The sequence below is a fragment of the Acanthochromis polyacanthus genome, chromosome 2 (genome assembly GCF_021347895.1).
Source record: "Acanthochromis polyacanthus isolate Apoly-LR-REF ecotype Palm Island chromosome 2, KAUST_Apoly_ChrSc, whole genome shotgun sequence".
Taxonomy (NCBI): Eukaryota; Metazoa; Chordata; class Actinopteri; family Pomacentridae; genus Acanthochromis; species Acanthochromis polyacanthus.
In genome coordinates, this window is record NC_067114.1 from 37,685,157 (window position 1) to 37,700,804 (window position 15,648).

Here is a 15,648-nt window from a genome sequence, read left to right on the forward strand (position 1 = left end):
GAGCAAATGTCCAATAAGGTTCCTGTTTTTGTTTGCCATGTCCTTCCAGGGCTCAGTAGGAAAAAGTCTGAATATATGGAATGAAACTTTGAATAGATGGAATGAAAATCTGAACATTCTATATTCCGACTTTCATTATATATATATCAAGTTTCATTATATATATATCAACTTTCATTATATATATATATCAACTTTCATTATATATATATCAATTTTCATTATATATATATATATCAACTTTCATTATATATATATCAATTTTCATTATATATATATCAAGTTTCATTATATATATATCAACTTGCATTATATATATATATCAACTTTCATTATATATATATCAACTTTCATTATATATATATATATCAAGTTTCATTATATATATATCAAGTTTCATTATATATATATATCAAGTTTCATTATATATATATCAAGTTTCATTATATATATATCGAGTTTCATTATATATATATCAAGTTTCATTATATATATAATTTCCTAAACGGCATGCCATAATATATATATATATATATATATATATATATATATATATATATATGAGCTATACAAATAAAATAATTGAATTGAGTTGAATGGGATATTTCCATATATAAAATGGAAAATACATATAAAATGTTTTTGTATTTTTATAACTGATCTTTAAGGGCATGTCATAATTGATTTAAATCCTGTTAAATGTGTGGGAGTTTTGTGGAATCTTCTCTGTCATGCTAGTATATTTAGCACTCCATTTTCTCCAGACCAGAAATTCCCTGGACATGCAAGTGTAGAAGTAACAGTGACAGTTGCATTTTCAGCAGCTGTGCAGGATTTTAACAGAAAAATATTGACAGTTAAATATCTGTGAGTCAGATATGAACTCCTGACCTCAAGGTTTGTTGGCGTGGATGCTGCTAGAAGCAAAAACAGAGGACACAGACCAACTTAAGCTCCAAAGATGAGCAGCCCCTCCACCCTCCAGTGTGTAGCAGAGACTCACCTGGCCTGGCGCTGTGAAGATATCCCCCGTCTGGCCTCCTCCCCCAGCCGGCTGAGGGAGGGTGACCGGCTCCTTGCCCCCCTCCCCATGGTCCGAACAACCACGTTGCCATTGGGGCTGCCGCTGGGCATCTGCTGGAGCAGCTGGGGTGACAGGCTGCGATGCAATGCTGAGGAGCCAGGCTGCGAGTGACCCTGCTGGGCGCCCCGGTGCGGGTGGGCCTGGGCGTGTTGGTGCTGCTGCAGATGTGGGGCCCAGTTGCCAGGAGAACCGTGCTGCTGCTGCTGCGGCTGCTGCTGCTGGTACTGACTGACCGTTAGGTTGTTGTCGCTGTTGGAGCGCAGGAGGACCCGTGGCGCTGACAACGAGGAGGGCGACTGGCCGTTTCCGCTGCCAGAAGACGGACCCCGTCGGCGTTTGGAGTAGGCTGGAGCCTCGCGGAAAGGCACTGTGGAGGAACGAGAGGGAATCAAACGCTATTCATCTGGTACAAATGTAGCTGCTGAATCTTTTAGTAGCTTTGCTCCTTCATGAAGCCGTCATTAGTGCAAGTTTAAGCCTTAGTGAAAGTTGTGGGATTGAAGGGCTGAGTTAAAGCAGACATGCTGAAAGAAGCTGGGCACTTATTCCAACTGCTCTGGGCTTTTTTAAATGACTCTCAGTGCCGACTGGAGACAGTGTTAAAAGTTAGCATGCTCAAGTCGTTAATCTTTACAGAAAATGCTACATTTTCACAAACAGTGCATAAAAATGCTTTTGTGAATATTGCATCTGCAGGTGAAATATTTGAATCAGATCCTAAAATGCTGATTGTATAAGTTGAATTCTAAAAGAAGCATTTAACCAGCTGAAAATCAAAACTCGAAAAATTACACCAAAAATTACATCAGCCAGAAACTAAAAAACAAGAAAAACTGTCAGATTTTCAACTTCCCAACAATCCCTAAAATAACCACTTGTAACTTCCAATTCCATCAAGAGAAATAACCAAATCTAAGCTTCAAAATTGTGATGTTAAATCTAAAACACTTTTTTCTACATTTCTTTTTTTTTTACTGCTAAATATAAACCATTTGGACCAGTCTCTATAAAAGCTAATAATTCTGTGTTCCTCAGCACACCTGAGAAGACAAGACTGCCTCAGTTGTGACATAAATACAGGAAGTTTTTGGCTGAACTACAGGCGGTGTTTATACAGAGCAGAGAGGAGAAAAGAGTGGAAGCAAATGAAAAATATAAGCTGTAAAATAACTATAGTATGTAGAGAACCCATTTATTCAAGTCTGTGGGCATATGGCAAATGTTGTACATGTTAATTCTAGGATTTTTCATTTGGTTAAAATTAATAATCAAAAGACATGTAACTTTTGTTTCCTCTTTTTTTATGATTTATGGATGGATGATTTTGTAACGGTGCCTACTTGTAGCCATGGTTGTGCTGTTTCTAAAGAGGTGCAAAGAAATATTAGCTCACTGTGAGCAAAAATGTAACAGGAGCAACAAACACAGAGAGACATTTTTATATATATATTTTTACAGATTATAGTCACCTTTACTTGTCACAAATACATTATAGCACTGGGAACTGCTCTTTTTAAGCAGCTAGAGGAATGGCAACTCCTCCAACTCTCTAATAAGTAGGCCACAGGATCAGCCTCCAGAAAAGGAACTGCTGGGATTTGAACCCAGGACCTCCTATTTACTAGACAGGCCCTTTAACCCACTAATCCACAGCACCCTGCCATGGTCACATCAGTGGAAGCACTGACAATTGGACAAATAAAGTGGACTTAATTGTGAAAGAAATAAGGAAGCACATGCACATATACAGGGTTTCACATTTCACACAGAGTTTACCGTTGATCAGTATACTAATCGTAAGACGTCATTTGTCATCAATAGTCTAGAATGCCCAATGGCAAGAGATTAGATTTTGGAAGAACACAGGAAATATGCAAAATGTCCACGTTACAACATCACATCCCATTTTAAATTTATGAGAAGGTCACAAAGATGGAGGAAACTTAACCAAGTGGAAGACTTTTGGATTTACTAATTATTCTCTGCTGCTTGGTCTTTGTGACCAGTGCTGTGCTTGGTGCTAATTATGCTGGTTTTTAAATTCAGCTTTGTCAAACATTCTGTGCCAAAACAGAGGTCACAACCTCATGTTCATGGAAGTTTCCAAGAAGTGGAACAAAAAGTCAAAAGATTTCAAGAGGTTTTTTTTTTTTTTTTTTTAGGTTAAACAGGAAAATGCTGGGATAAAAAAAGACAGCTTAACTGTGAAAAAAGAGTTTTTTTCCCCCTTTTTTTTGGTTGTTGTTGTTGTTTTAATTTGTTTTTCTATTGAAACTAGACAAGGAGAATAAGCAAAACTGAAATTACTGAATAAAAACATTGACAGCAGGTGTTTCTGGACATTTTATATACAGATAATAATAATAAAATGGAATTCCAAGAGTAGAAATCTGTTCTAAAACTTGGCACAGACTACTTTATGTTGAGAATGTTGCCATGGATAAACACTACAAATTAAAGAGCAAAATTATTTCAGAAATGTCTATACTTCTAAATTGTTTTAGAAAGTAATTTTCTACTTTTTGAGTCAAGTTCGACACAATCATATACGTACAATCTTCTACCTGCCTTACAAGGTGGTTATTGCCAGCAGGATGATTTTCGGATAAACAGAAGTTTTTTTTGTTTTTTGTTTTTGTTTTTGTAATATTTTGACAAATATTGTGCACCAAAATGATGCTATATAATGGAACTATTAAATAATTTTCATGCTACAACCTGATGTCAAAGTGGAAGACTCCTGTTGGTGAAGCAACAGTACAGAAGAACAAAAGGCTCCATGAGTTTTTTTAGGTTAAACATAAAAATACTGTGATAATAATGGCAGTATAATTATAAAAAAAGAAAAACCTTTATCACATAAACCTTTACTCCATAAATCTCCTCTACATAAAGCTTCATAACCCTCCACTCTGAGTGTGAGGCTGCCCGTGAGCGATGAGCAAGAACCAGTAACCTGGAGGTCAGAACCACTATTCAAGAAAATGTCACCATGACCTTAGATCAAAATTCTCCTTGTTTTTCTGCCATCATTGACACCATTTGTCAGAGTGGGTGAATTCAGTGTGAACGTTGGTTCAGCTGTGATCTCAGGATTTAAAACCACTAATTTGAGTCTTTACCGTACAAACTGTCTCGAGTACGGAACTGCTCTTTTTGAATTGTTGGTGTTTTTATTTTTTCTGGAAAGCTTCCCCTGAACAGCCCTCCACGTCAATTTCTGCAATTCCTCGTAGTTTTCTGTGCTGCCTGCAAGTTCCCGTTAGCAGCAGTTAACTTGAAATTTCACGGCTATTTAGAGCGCTCTTTACTAACAAGAATCCCTCTTTCCATGAGTTGAACAATGAAAATAACTATTCCTCTTTGTTTCTATTGTCAGCGTGCGTCTATTATCTTTTACGAGGTCAAGTGAGCCTGGAGCTTTTCCCAGAACACAACATCTGCAACTGCATGATTGCGGATCATAACAAAAAAAAAAAACAAGCTTTGCAAACACACACCTGTTTAGAAATCTGTTAGAAGACTCCATTGCATTCTACTACTGACTTCCAAATTACCCCGTGGACCAGCAGCTGCAGAGTGTACAATTAAAACACACTTTTAAAACAAACTACAGTACGACAATTACATTTTTGAGTCACACTGATCTAAATGCAGCAAACCCAGTAAACACACATAGTAACTATAAATCTGGATTTACGTCATTGCCTCTTGAAGGAAGATCATGCCGTTTGTCTGTGCATTGCAATGTTGTCAGTCAGACACCCAGCTGTTGTGCAAAAGACTGAACCAAATACAAATGTATGATATTATCGTTCATCCAATGCTAAAGTTTGTATGACTGGTTCAGGGTTTATGCTGCTAGCAGACCTACACAGCAGGCTATGATTAGTTCTGTTGGGATGTTTGGGTCAAAAGAAGCTGATTACTGGGTGATTATAAGCTCATGAGACCAACAAACTTCTTCATAAATGTTGGTTAAATGGTAAAAAAAAAAAGCTTCCAACACTCCACACCTCCATTTCTGTAACTTTCCTTTGTAGCCTGAATTCTTTGTAGAATGTTAGATGTCTCTAATTTATTAATCCACATTTTTTATATAGTGTTAATGCTCTCAAATGTTTGTTCTGTTTCATTCATTATTTATAATAAATTCATTTCTTGATTTTTATACATTATTTTATAATGTTGTTTAAATATTTTATATTCTTTCTACAATAAAAAAATAAATATTTGAACATATAATATTAAAAATATATCAACATTTCACTGTTTGTATTTGAACTCTCTTTCCTTTCAATTTTTTATTTAGAATTTCTTACATTTTTTTCAAGCTCTCTAAAACAGCAGCGTGACAGTCATCTTTAAGTCATGGAATTGGACTGCACTCTATGGAAAGTGCGATACAAATAAAGTTTAATCTGCCTTGTATGTGGGCTAAACCACTTCTATTTCCATATGCAGTGTTCTGTTGTCTTTCTTATTTTTTTCTTGCTAAAGTAGTTTGGACTGTAATCTTACAAGCTGTATAAAGGCTGATCAGCACAGACTGTATGCAAAGACTTTTAGATTCTTGGCAGTGTCTGATTTCTCTTAACTCCCTGTTAATACCAAAATAAACAAAGATTTGGCTGAAGATGGACATCCCCCCTACAAGGCCAATCTTTAAGCCTTAACAGAATATAAACAGGTGAGTTATAAAAAGAATAAATTAACCCCACATACAATTGTCATTAAAGGGGTACTTAGCTATAGAAAACAAAACAGTTTTTTGTGCCAAGCTGCAAATATGTCTATTTCTGCTGTAAAGTTGGACATTTTAACATGCTCTATAAGGACTGACTGGCTTCTGCAAGGATTCGTGGAACTGCAGCTTTTGAGATTTTGTTTTTTAACCCCAGAGATTTGAATTTGAAAGTACCTTTCTGCTTTTACTCAAGTAAATTTCCATTGTTCTTCTTTGATCTCAAATGGTAGGCGCTTGGGGTGAACTTCTGCTACTTCAAATGTGCAACATAAATAAGGGTGACTGTGTCTTTTGGCGAAACGCTGATTTGTCAGCAATCAGCTTCCACACCTTTCATTATGTGTTTGTGTCACTCTTGTCTCCTCTTGAAATTTCTCCCAATCCAGTGTTACTTTATCACAGCCTGACATCAACTTCTGCTTCTTCTAATAACAATAATGTTGCTTTCCATATGTTTCTGTAAGGCACAATAGTATACTTGCAGCAGCGATGGACAAACAACGTGTTCACTCCGTATATGTGAAGATTAAATGCTGTTATTAATTCAGGCTTGCATCTGTATAAGATTGCTGAGATTGTGACGCTTATTAATTTCCACTGGTTGAGAACATACTGTACAATCTGTGTAATACACGTGGCGCTTCTTCCCATTGTTGTCTGCCACACTTTAATTAGAACATCTATTGACCACAGTGAAGCTTCAGATTTGAGAACAGATCTGCATTGCCTTCGTTCAAACTGGGAACCACGGGAATTGTAATCAGCCAGCTTTTGTTCTTGTCAACAAGCTTCCGATCGAGATAACTGACTGAGAAGACCACACGAGTTTAAGCAAGGCTCTGTAATCGTCTCTTTTTCACATCCAGGGAGGACATTTCCAGTGCAAAACCCTCTGCTCTCAGTGATTGCTGCTATTTTTTTTTCTTTTACAGTGAATAAGCGACAGAAAAAAAGTAACTCCACATCTCTAAATGGATAGAAAATATTGTGAATGAAAAAATATAAAAGCAGTTAGAGCAGAAACATTAAAGACAGATACAATCTAGTCATGTGTGTAGGGTTGTGGAGATGCTAAACTACAAAACAAAACCAATACTAAAGGTACTGAAGATGAAACTGATGCTTAATCTTGTCACAGCTACTACATAATCACCTAATCTACTACGTGAAAATGATGTCTATTTTTTTCTAAAAAGCACAAAACTTGGTACACTTGTACAGTTTAGAGTTCTGAATGCTTTCAGAAAACGAGCCACCACTAAAATGCAGCCATTTTACTTTGCACTGTAAGCAAATAATAGGTCCATTCCAGTACTACCATACCAGACAGTATGGCAGAAAAAGATCTTGCATGTCCTAATAAGTAAAATGCCAAATGCACTACGGTGAATATACCAAGATGTCCTACTACGTCATGTCTCATTTTGCAGTATGTAAGTCTATGGCCATTCTGACCCACAATCCTTTGCACAGCAGACCATGTCTCACATACATCACACTGAACTGTCTAAGTAAGCTTAAGTCACTAAGAGCGCACAGGTGATTTGTGGCGGATATGTGAGCGACATGATCAAAGCTTAAGGCGCAATATTACACCAAAGTAGCATGAACCAGTTATATGATGCTTCATGCATCAGTATGCACTTTGGAAACACAGCTGCAGTACGTACTGAAAGTGAGAAGAATGCAATTAGGAATGCAGAATATGTATTTTGCATTATTTATCCTGACCTAAACGTGACGACTGAGAAAACGTGACGTCTGCACGGATTTCAATACTGTTACAATGATACCAACAAATGCTCCAGCGAATAGTTAATGGTGAATTCAGAGACATTGTGTCAAGGAAACCACAGAATCTAAAAACCTTGACTAGAATTTACAATATTTGTGCTGGATAAAAGCGTCTGCTAAATGAAATTGTAAACTGTAAAATTGCAACTTTCATGCATATGTGTAGAGTTCATTAAACCTGACAATACAGTGACTGTGAAGAGGAGAACATTACTCAGTTTGACCCAAAACACCAAGATTTACTTCCAAAGTTTGACTTCAGAAACATCTGATTGTTTTGTTGTTGTTGAACCCATTCTTCCCCGTCTGCCTCACAGTCTTATTGACACGGAGCTGTGCCCTATAAGGAGGCTTTTTTGCATTTTAAAAGCCTCCAGGAGTGTTGTGTGCAGCCTCAACTCGACCATGAAAGCAAATGTGCAGCCATCGCCTTCTCTATTACCATGTTTGAGTAATGAGAAATGATGCAGGAATTTCTAGTGGTGATCAATATTCTTCTCCCAGTGATGTCAGATTTGCTCAGAGGCTGTGTACACATCCATCCATCCATCTATTGACCTTTGCTGGGCCCCTTGTCTGCTGGTATCGCACATGCCTTGCCATTTTTTCATGATCAATCCATCGAAATCTAATCTCCGTCTACCCGACTGTCCAGTACCAGACAGCTAAAGCCGATGTCTGACATACATGTGCACATACAGTACAGCGAGTGAGATGGACACGAGCATTGAACCCAGATTGGTGATTGGGCGTGTTTCTGCTGCTCTTCTTCTCACCATCATTAGCATGATAATCAGGATTACATGAGCAGAGCTGCTCCTCCGGCCCACACTACATATACTATACTTTCAGATTGAACCAGTAACGGAGGCTGGCCTTGATTTCCCAATGGATACTTTCCTCCATTACAGTGCGAGATGTCGAGCCTACAACCGCCATCGCCAGCTCTCCTTGCAATTATGACAGCTCCGGGAAAGCAGAACAGGGCCAGCAGCACTTCCAATAAGCATCTCCTGATTATGAGTTGATTAATACAGTGGTGCCAGGCCGTGGCCTGTTAGCTGCACTTCAGCTTCCTGCTCTTCGCTTCCTGACAGCCTGAACATCTGAAGGGGGGATTCACTCAGTCATTATCACTTTCCCAGACTAATATCTCAGACCTCTCTCCCCTCCTCTCTCTTTCTACAACAGACGTGTTGATGAAGAGGAGAAGTGCTACCATCTAATGAGCTAGCACATTTAGGAGCTACCAGGCTATCTGCCCTGAGGTGTGCGTGGCCTCCGAGCTGGTGTTCAACCACCTGTCTCTCTCCGAATCGCTCACACACACAAATTAATTATCAAGTAAAATGTGGGCAGTGAATCGAAACAATCCGAGCATCTTATGTAAGAGTTGGAAAAGCAATCAGTGCAATCCATGTAATTGAATACACTTGAAACACAGAATGCATGTCAGAGGTCAGAGTGTGTGGAAGCACTCAGCCGAGCTAAGTGATGGTTTTGACATTATGCTAATACACTCAGCTGTTGCAGGAAAACTTGTCTCTAAATAGTCCAGTTTGTGGCAGCATGATGTGTGCTGACCATGAAGCGAAATCAAAGGTTTAATCAGTGCATTTATGACCAATATTTTCACTTTTATTTTGCTAATTTGTGCTACAATCTGCACAGGAAAAGAGAGGAAAGAAAACTTAGCCAAAATGTGGATGAAATGATGATTAGAGGGGAGAAGTGAGAGCTTCCTCAGATTCAAATTGAATGGAGTGTAAAATAACAGTCACCCTCTAACATCACTTCACAGTTTGGAGGGGATTTTTGGAGAGATCAGTGACTAATTAGGGAAAGGCAAATTACTTCAATCACCAAACATGATGCACTTGCATGATTTAATGATTTTAGTCTATGATCATCTATTATTGCAACAACACAGCATCATTAGGATGAAACTAACCCATCTCCTGAGAGTCCAAACCCAGCTCATGTTCCCAATTAGTGGGTGAGTGATCCAACACTTGGTGAATTCTGCTTTACAAAGACCGGAAGAGCTGACACTGAAAGATCAAAAAGTGACGCTGCTGTAAATGGCTGCCACAAGCCAGTTAACCAAATGATGACATTCAACAACAACTAGCCCTGATTGGAGAAACTACACTCATTGCAATGACAGCCTAACAGACAGGACATCCAAATCATCTTAACATTCATCATCATCAGTCTAGCTTTTAAAGTGTTCACCCACAATTAGCGTTGGAAGTCGTGAAGACAGAAATGCAGCTTCACAGTGACACAGTGCCACGAAACTCTTCGGCAGTGTGTCGAAAGGATACATTCAGAAAGACTAACTTTTGAAATTATTTACAACACAAACACTGCATATTTATGCTATACTAAATGTGTGCTTTGTGTTCATACATTTTTCTATTTTTTGTTGTTGAGAGCTGAAAATCATTTAATTTTAAGTAAAACCAAGCAGCAATCCGCAGGCCGGAAAAATTAAGCTAAAAACTGCAGTTCCTCTGGTGTCCACTTGAGGCTGTCTCCAAAAGAGAGTTAATCCCCATAGACCCCCGTGTTAAAGTCTCCCAACTTTGAAAGAGAAGAAAAAAACATGTTATCCACCTTTTACAAAAAACAGCTTCTTTTTCTCTTTGGCTAATTCTTCCATTAATGACGACAATTTTTATACAATTAACTTCTTTCAATTATATTAAGGGTGAAAGTTATGCACAATTAACAGTGTAGTCAGTTTGACAGATTGACTTAATAGGACAGTCCACGGCCTGAATCAGGTCCACTGATGCTCCACCTTTTGCTAGGATTTAAATAAAGCTTGCACTGCCAAGATGTCAACCAGACTGAACTTCAAAACCACTCTGCAGGAAAGCTATAGGTGACTTCATGGAGGATTCAAACATGTTTATATACTACTAATAGACCAAACTCTTTGCCTGGCACTGTTACTTTGACCCAGTTATCCAATCCCAGTGGAGATGGGGCGGGACAAATACTACACCAACCAAATGTCATACCCTATTTTAACCCTAACCCTATTTTGTTTTTACAAGAGCTGAACAAAAATTGACTAATGGAGACGTTAATATTGCTGCTGAGTACCTATATCTTTTGACAATATCTTCAGACTACCATAATACAGATCTGACTCCTCTTGTAGGTTTTTCAATGCGTTTCACCTCTCTGAAGGAGTGAAGAAGAAACTTGATAAGCCTCTTGCAACGTCTTCAGGAGCCTAAAAGGGAAGTCCATTTGCTTTCTACTGCAGCTCATTGGATTAAGACGAATTGGATGATTGAAAATCTACGGAGTCCTCCAAATATCTTCCATATTTGGAGGAAGATTTTGTTCACCACAGGTCTATCAGTTAAGTTGAGGATTAAGAACATCAGCTGAAAATATACCTCTAAAGCACTCTGAAGTGCTTCCAGCTGGGTGTTTTTAGTTTAACTTGGACCATTGCTTGTTTCCTGTCTCTTATTAGCAGTCAACATCAAATTTGAAGAAGAAGAATTTGTAATCCTTTTACAAACTCCCTGATTAGTCAATTAGTTCTATTTGCCTCAACTTATTTTTAGATTGTGGAAAAATAACTTTTGCAATTCATTTAAATAAAGCATATGTTTTACAAGATCAAGAGGGATCAGAAAGAGTTTATAGACCATGGGTTGTTTTGGAAGTCAGAAACAACATATTTTGTTGTTTAGTATGGAAGACATTGTGGTTTCTGTATTTTCAGTTTAGCTAATGTCGGGCATGTCTGTAAGGAGAACTTGTAATGTGAAAAATGTCCATCAGATGGAGCTATTTTAAGCATATAAGACGAAATCGATGACATCTGTCTTCAGTCATAGCCGTGTGGTCATCAAGAAGAAACAGTGCAGTAGCTGTAGTTCTATAAAAAGTAATTTTTAAGGTCACTGAGTCATTGCACTATGTACTACCACAGTAAGTTACTCACTGAAGAGGAAATGTACGAGACGGTTTAGGCATGGTTCAGGAAGAGATTTAAAGCTGGACTGAACAAAATTCTTAATGCTCTCTTGATTTCATAACAGCCCTCGGCAAAGTTTCTTAAATTCTATATACACTCTGTTGATTTTATTGCAGTTTCCTATGAATCTGACGCGTATTGAGAAAATGATGTTCTGTGTTCACACATCGCTGTTCTACTCTGAGTGAAATGAAGCCTGGAGGCCATTTCTTCAAGCTGTGTCCTAAACTCACACTCTATTTGCAAACCTGTACTTCAGTTTTTCAAATTGTATATGTGAATTTCACACATTTTACTCTGTCCTTGCTAGAATTTCTACAACAGGACAACTCGAGCTCCTTCGTTTCACAAAAATCCCACAATGCCTTGCTATGCCGGCATGAGATGACAGATTGGTAAATTACAGTTATCTGTCACCATGACAGCGGTGACGCAAAATGGTGATGATTCATAAGTCTCTTGGACCTCATTTTCTGCTCACCGTGAGGTATTTAAAGCATTTTTCGCGTAAGAAAATACCGATTATTTCGCATGATATAAGATTTAGCTGTAATTTTTTTTATAGATATGCTCTTGAATTTAATTGAATAGCTGCTGGTTTCTTTTACACAATTATTACGCGTTGAGCAACACGAGCTGAGCAAAGCCAAGTTTATGTCCACTTCAGGTTTGTGTCATGTGTGCTGCAAACACTCTTTTGGATCTTTGCAGCACAAAGTAGCTGCAGAGGGAGAGCTCAGAAAGCCTAAAGCACAAGTTCTGTAACACTCTAGGTACAAATCACTCTCCGAAGACATTTAAATGGTTAAAAGTTCAAATTTTACACAATCCACAACTTCACATGAGTGCTGCAGAGCCAGAATAATAGCAGGTGGGTTACGTTTTCCAAAAAAAGACATCAGAGACTATAAATATCCTTGTATTCCATTGGGCATCTTCCATTACACTCTTTAAAATTGTCTTTATGGGCTGAACTGCACCTTCTGCCACTGAGGACTTCACTGACACCACCTGTCTCTCATTTGCCTGCTGAACCTTCACACTAATTTGCTTGCTCTAATTCTAAATGCACAAAAATATCACTAAATCAACCCAATTCAACCACTTTAATAATTCCACAAACCAAACGAAAGATTATGAGTGCAACAGAGTGTTTTTTTGTTTTGTTTTTTAAGTTTTAGCTTTTAATCGAAGTATGACTCTCATAGTGCATGCAAACAGCTGTCATTTTGCTGTATATGCGTTCCTGGAGAGTGCAGGGGTTTTTTGGCGTCCTCTCCCAGCCTATAGGCGCCACAGCCCGCTGCGCAGCCCCGAACTCCGAGCTTTCATTGAGAAAATAGCAGCGGATGAATCAAAACGTCAAACACCAACATTGTTTCACGCGCAGCCAGATGGAGAGGCTGTTTGGGTTGTGTTTGGGTGAGGGGAACGACACGTAGTCATGTCTGTGGGTGTTTTCTCATCCTCGGAGTCCCATTTTTCATCTCTTTCTGTGACCTAAAAACTCGTCCAACGCCGGAGCTGCGTCCTTTTCCTTTATGCTCCGGGAAGAAGGATTATTGTCGCAGCTTAAATATGCGCCAAGAGAACAAAGACGGTAGAAATGGCTCAAGTCATCACTTTCGCGCAGAGAGATGAGCGATGCAGGGGAGGAAAGTAAAGAAAATTGCGACTTAAGTTGTGCGTAAAGCGAACTGTCCAAAAGCGGAGCGCAGGATTTGGAAAGTGAAAAAAGTGAGTGAGCTTCTTACCTTCCTTTTTTAAGGCATTGATGATCGACTTCATTTTTACTCCTTTGCTACTCCGACTTCGTGCACATCACAGGACTTTTCAGAGCCCGAGTTTCCCTCTCAGCACCACGGACAGCGACTCCGCGGAGCGCAGCGCACATGATCCCGCTCACACCTCCACTACCGCCGCCTCCCGGAACACCAGCACGACCCCCTCCGACAACACACACATGAAATCCCCTAACCCCGCCCCTTACACACCTCCCCTCGCTCCCTCTGCCTCCCTCTCTCTCCATCTCCCATGGGGGGAGAGACAGCACTGCACGGCGGAACAGAAATACAAGTCTTATTCTCTTTAGTGGCTGTTCGTGGAAAAGGTGGAAGTGTAAAAGTTGTGGCTTTTGTCGTAGCACATGCGTCAGAAATGAATGAAAAACGTGCAGATGCTTTAATTCGTACAGCATGATTACTATTTGCCTCAAAGGTGGAAACAGGGAAATGTAATTGAGCGTGAGTGAGCAGCAGAAGTCATGCAAAATCACTTAAATGTCAAGTGATTCAAAATGTATCATCTCGCAATAACTGCATGATCTCTAAGTTGAAAACTATAGAGCAGTACAAATTTAGTACAACAAAAGAGAATACACCTGTCACCACTGACACACAAGTCAGAAAACCTGTGATAACTGCAACTAATTTGCTTCCACATGTGATTTCCAGACTGCATGAACATGGTTATAAAATGAGTTGTGAACACCACAACATTCTCAGTTTCTCATTCTGTATCTCGATCATGGTTCCACGTGGAAAAGAATTGCCAGAGGAGCAAGAAAAATCTGATTGTGAAACTTCTCAAGGATGGGAAATTATACAAGAAGATCAGTGACCAACTAAAAATCAGTGAAATGCAGCTACAAGGGTAATCAGGAGTTGTAGAACAAGCCATAGTACCACTAATCAAAGGCGTAGAGGCCATCCATCTAAAATGACCCTATGCCAAGTGCACTACTTCACAATCTAGCTGTAAAATAACAGGCTGGTACTGTGTAGGGCCAATCTCTATGGACAGCCTCCAAGAATTAACCCTTGCTTGCTTGCATGATAAAATTTTGGTAAAGAAAACAAAAAAGATTTTTGGTTGATCAGATTTTCCAATTAATCTAACTGCATGAACATGGTTCTACAATGTGTGTCTGTGTCTGCCTGCATGTTTGCATCATGGGTCCACATGGAAAAGGATTCCCAGTTTAAAAATCTGAGTGTGAGACTTCAGAAAGATGGAAACGGATACAGGAGGATTAGTGACCAACTAAAAATCCGTGAAAACACAATTGCAGCAGCATTCAGAAGGTTTATATTGACCCAAAGTACCACTAATCAGAGCAGCAGTGGGTACTCCTAAAATTACAACACGGACCGTGCACTACTTGGCCAGGTCATAATTTTCCTTTTATCTGGTGTAGAAACTACTGGCATTGTGTTTTGGATGGTTATTATGCTGGAATATTCCTCTTTGGCAGACAGGCAATCATGTTATCAGTAATTTTGTGTATCCAGAGACCGTTACGGTGCTTCCATTAACGTCATCTCCCCAACACCTTTTGCACTCATGCAGCTCAATATCATCACACTTCCACCTTCGTGCCTCACTGTCAGGATGATGCATTCACTGTGGTGGTGCTGCAGGTTCATAGCACACATGCTGGATATTTATTGGGCTTCACTTCAAGTTTTATCCTACAGCTTTGTGCCAAAGAGCAAGCAAGCGTCATTTATTTTTGATGCTCTCCATAAAGCCTGATGTTATTTGTCTGTATTTGAGAGCTGGATTATAAAAGTACAGCATCTTGTGGCGTCATTTTAGGACAACAACCACTACAGCTCTGATAGGAGGCATTAACGGGTCAGTCTGTGTGACTGTTACTACTGATTTTTAGATGGTCACTGGTCTTGCCATTTTAGAGTTCCTCTGGCAAACATTTTAAAGGTGGAACCATGATGTAGACACAGTCCCAAATGTTCAAAACTGAAAGAGTGCTGGTGTTTACAGATCATTTTATAATCATGTCCATATATAGGAGGTGAATAAAACAAGCTGTACTCAATTTTGTTTAAATGATCACAAGTTTTCAACTTTTCTGTGAGTAATCACAGCATTATTCACTTTTGTTGCACTGAGTTTGTACTTTGGGCCTGTATTTTCAATGTAATCTTTCTGATTTATTTATTTTTGATTGTTGCTGAGAGGAAATACACTCCACTGTTCAACTGGTTATCACTTGAC

General features: G+C 38.9%; 1 protein-coding gene across 1 annotated transcript in view; it reads right to left on the reverse strand.

Annotated features, from left to right (window-relative positions):
* Positions 1-15,648, reverse strand: part of LOC110958200 (SH3 and multiple ankyrin repeat domains protein 2) — a 329,760-nt gene that overhangs the window by 127,356 nt on the left and 186,756 nt on the right. The window contains 1 exon segment of the mRNA XM_051937780.1: positions 1,004-1,451. Within this exon segment, the coding sequence (XP_051793740.1) occupies positions 1,004-1,451 (448 nt within the window).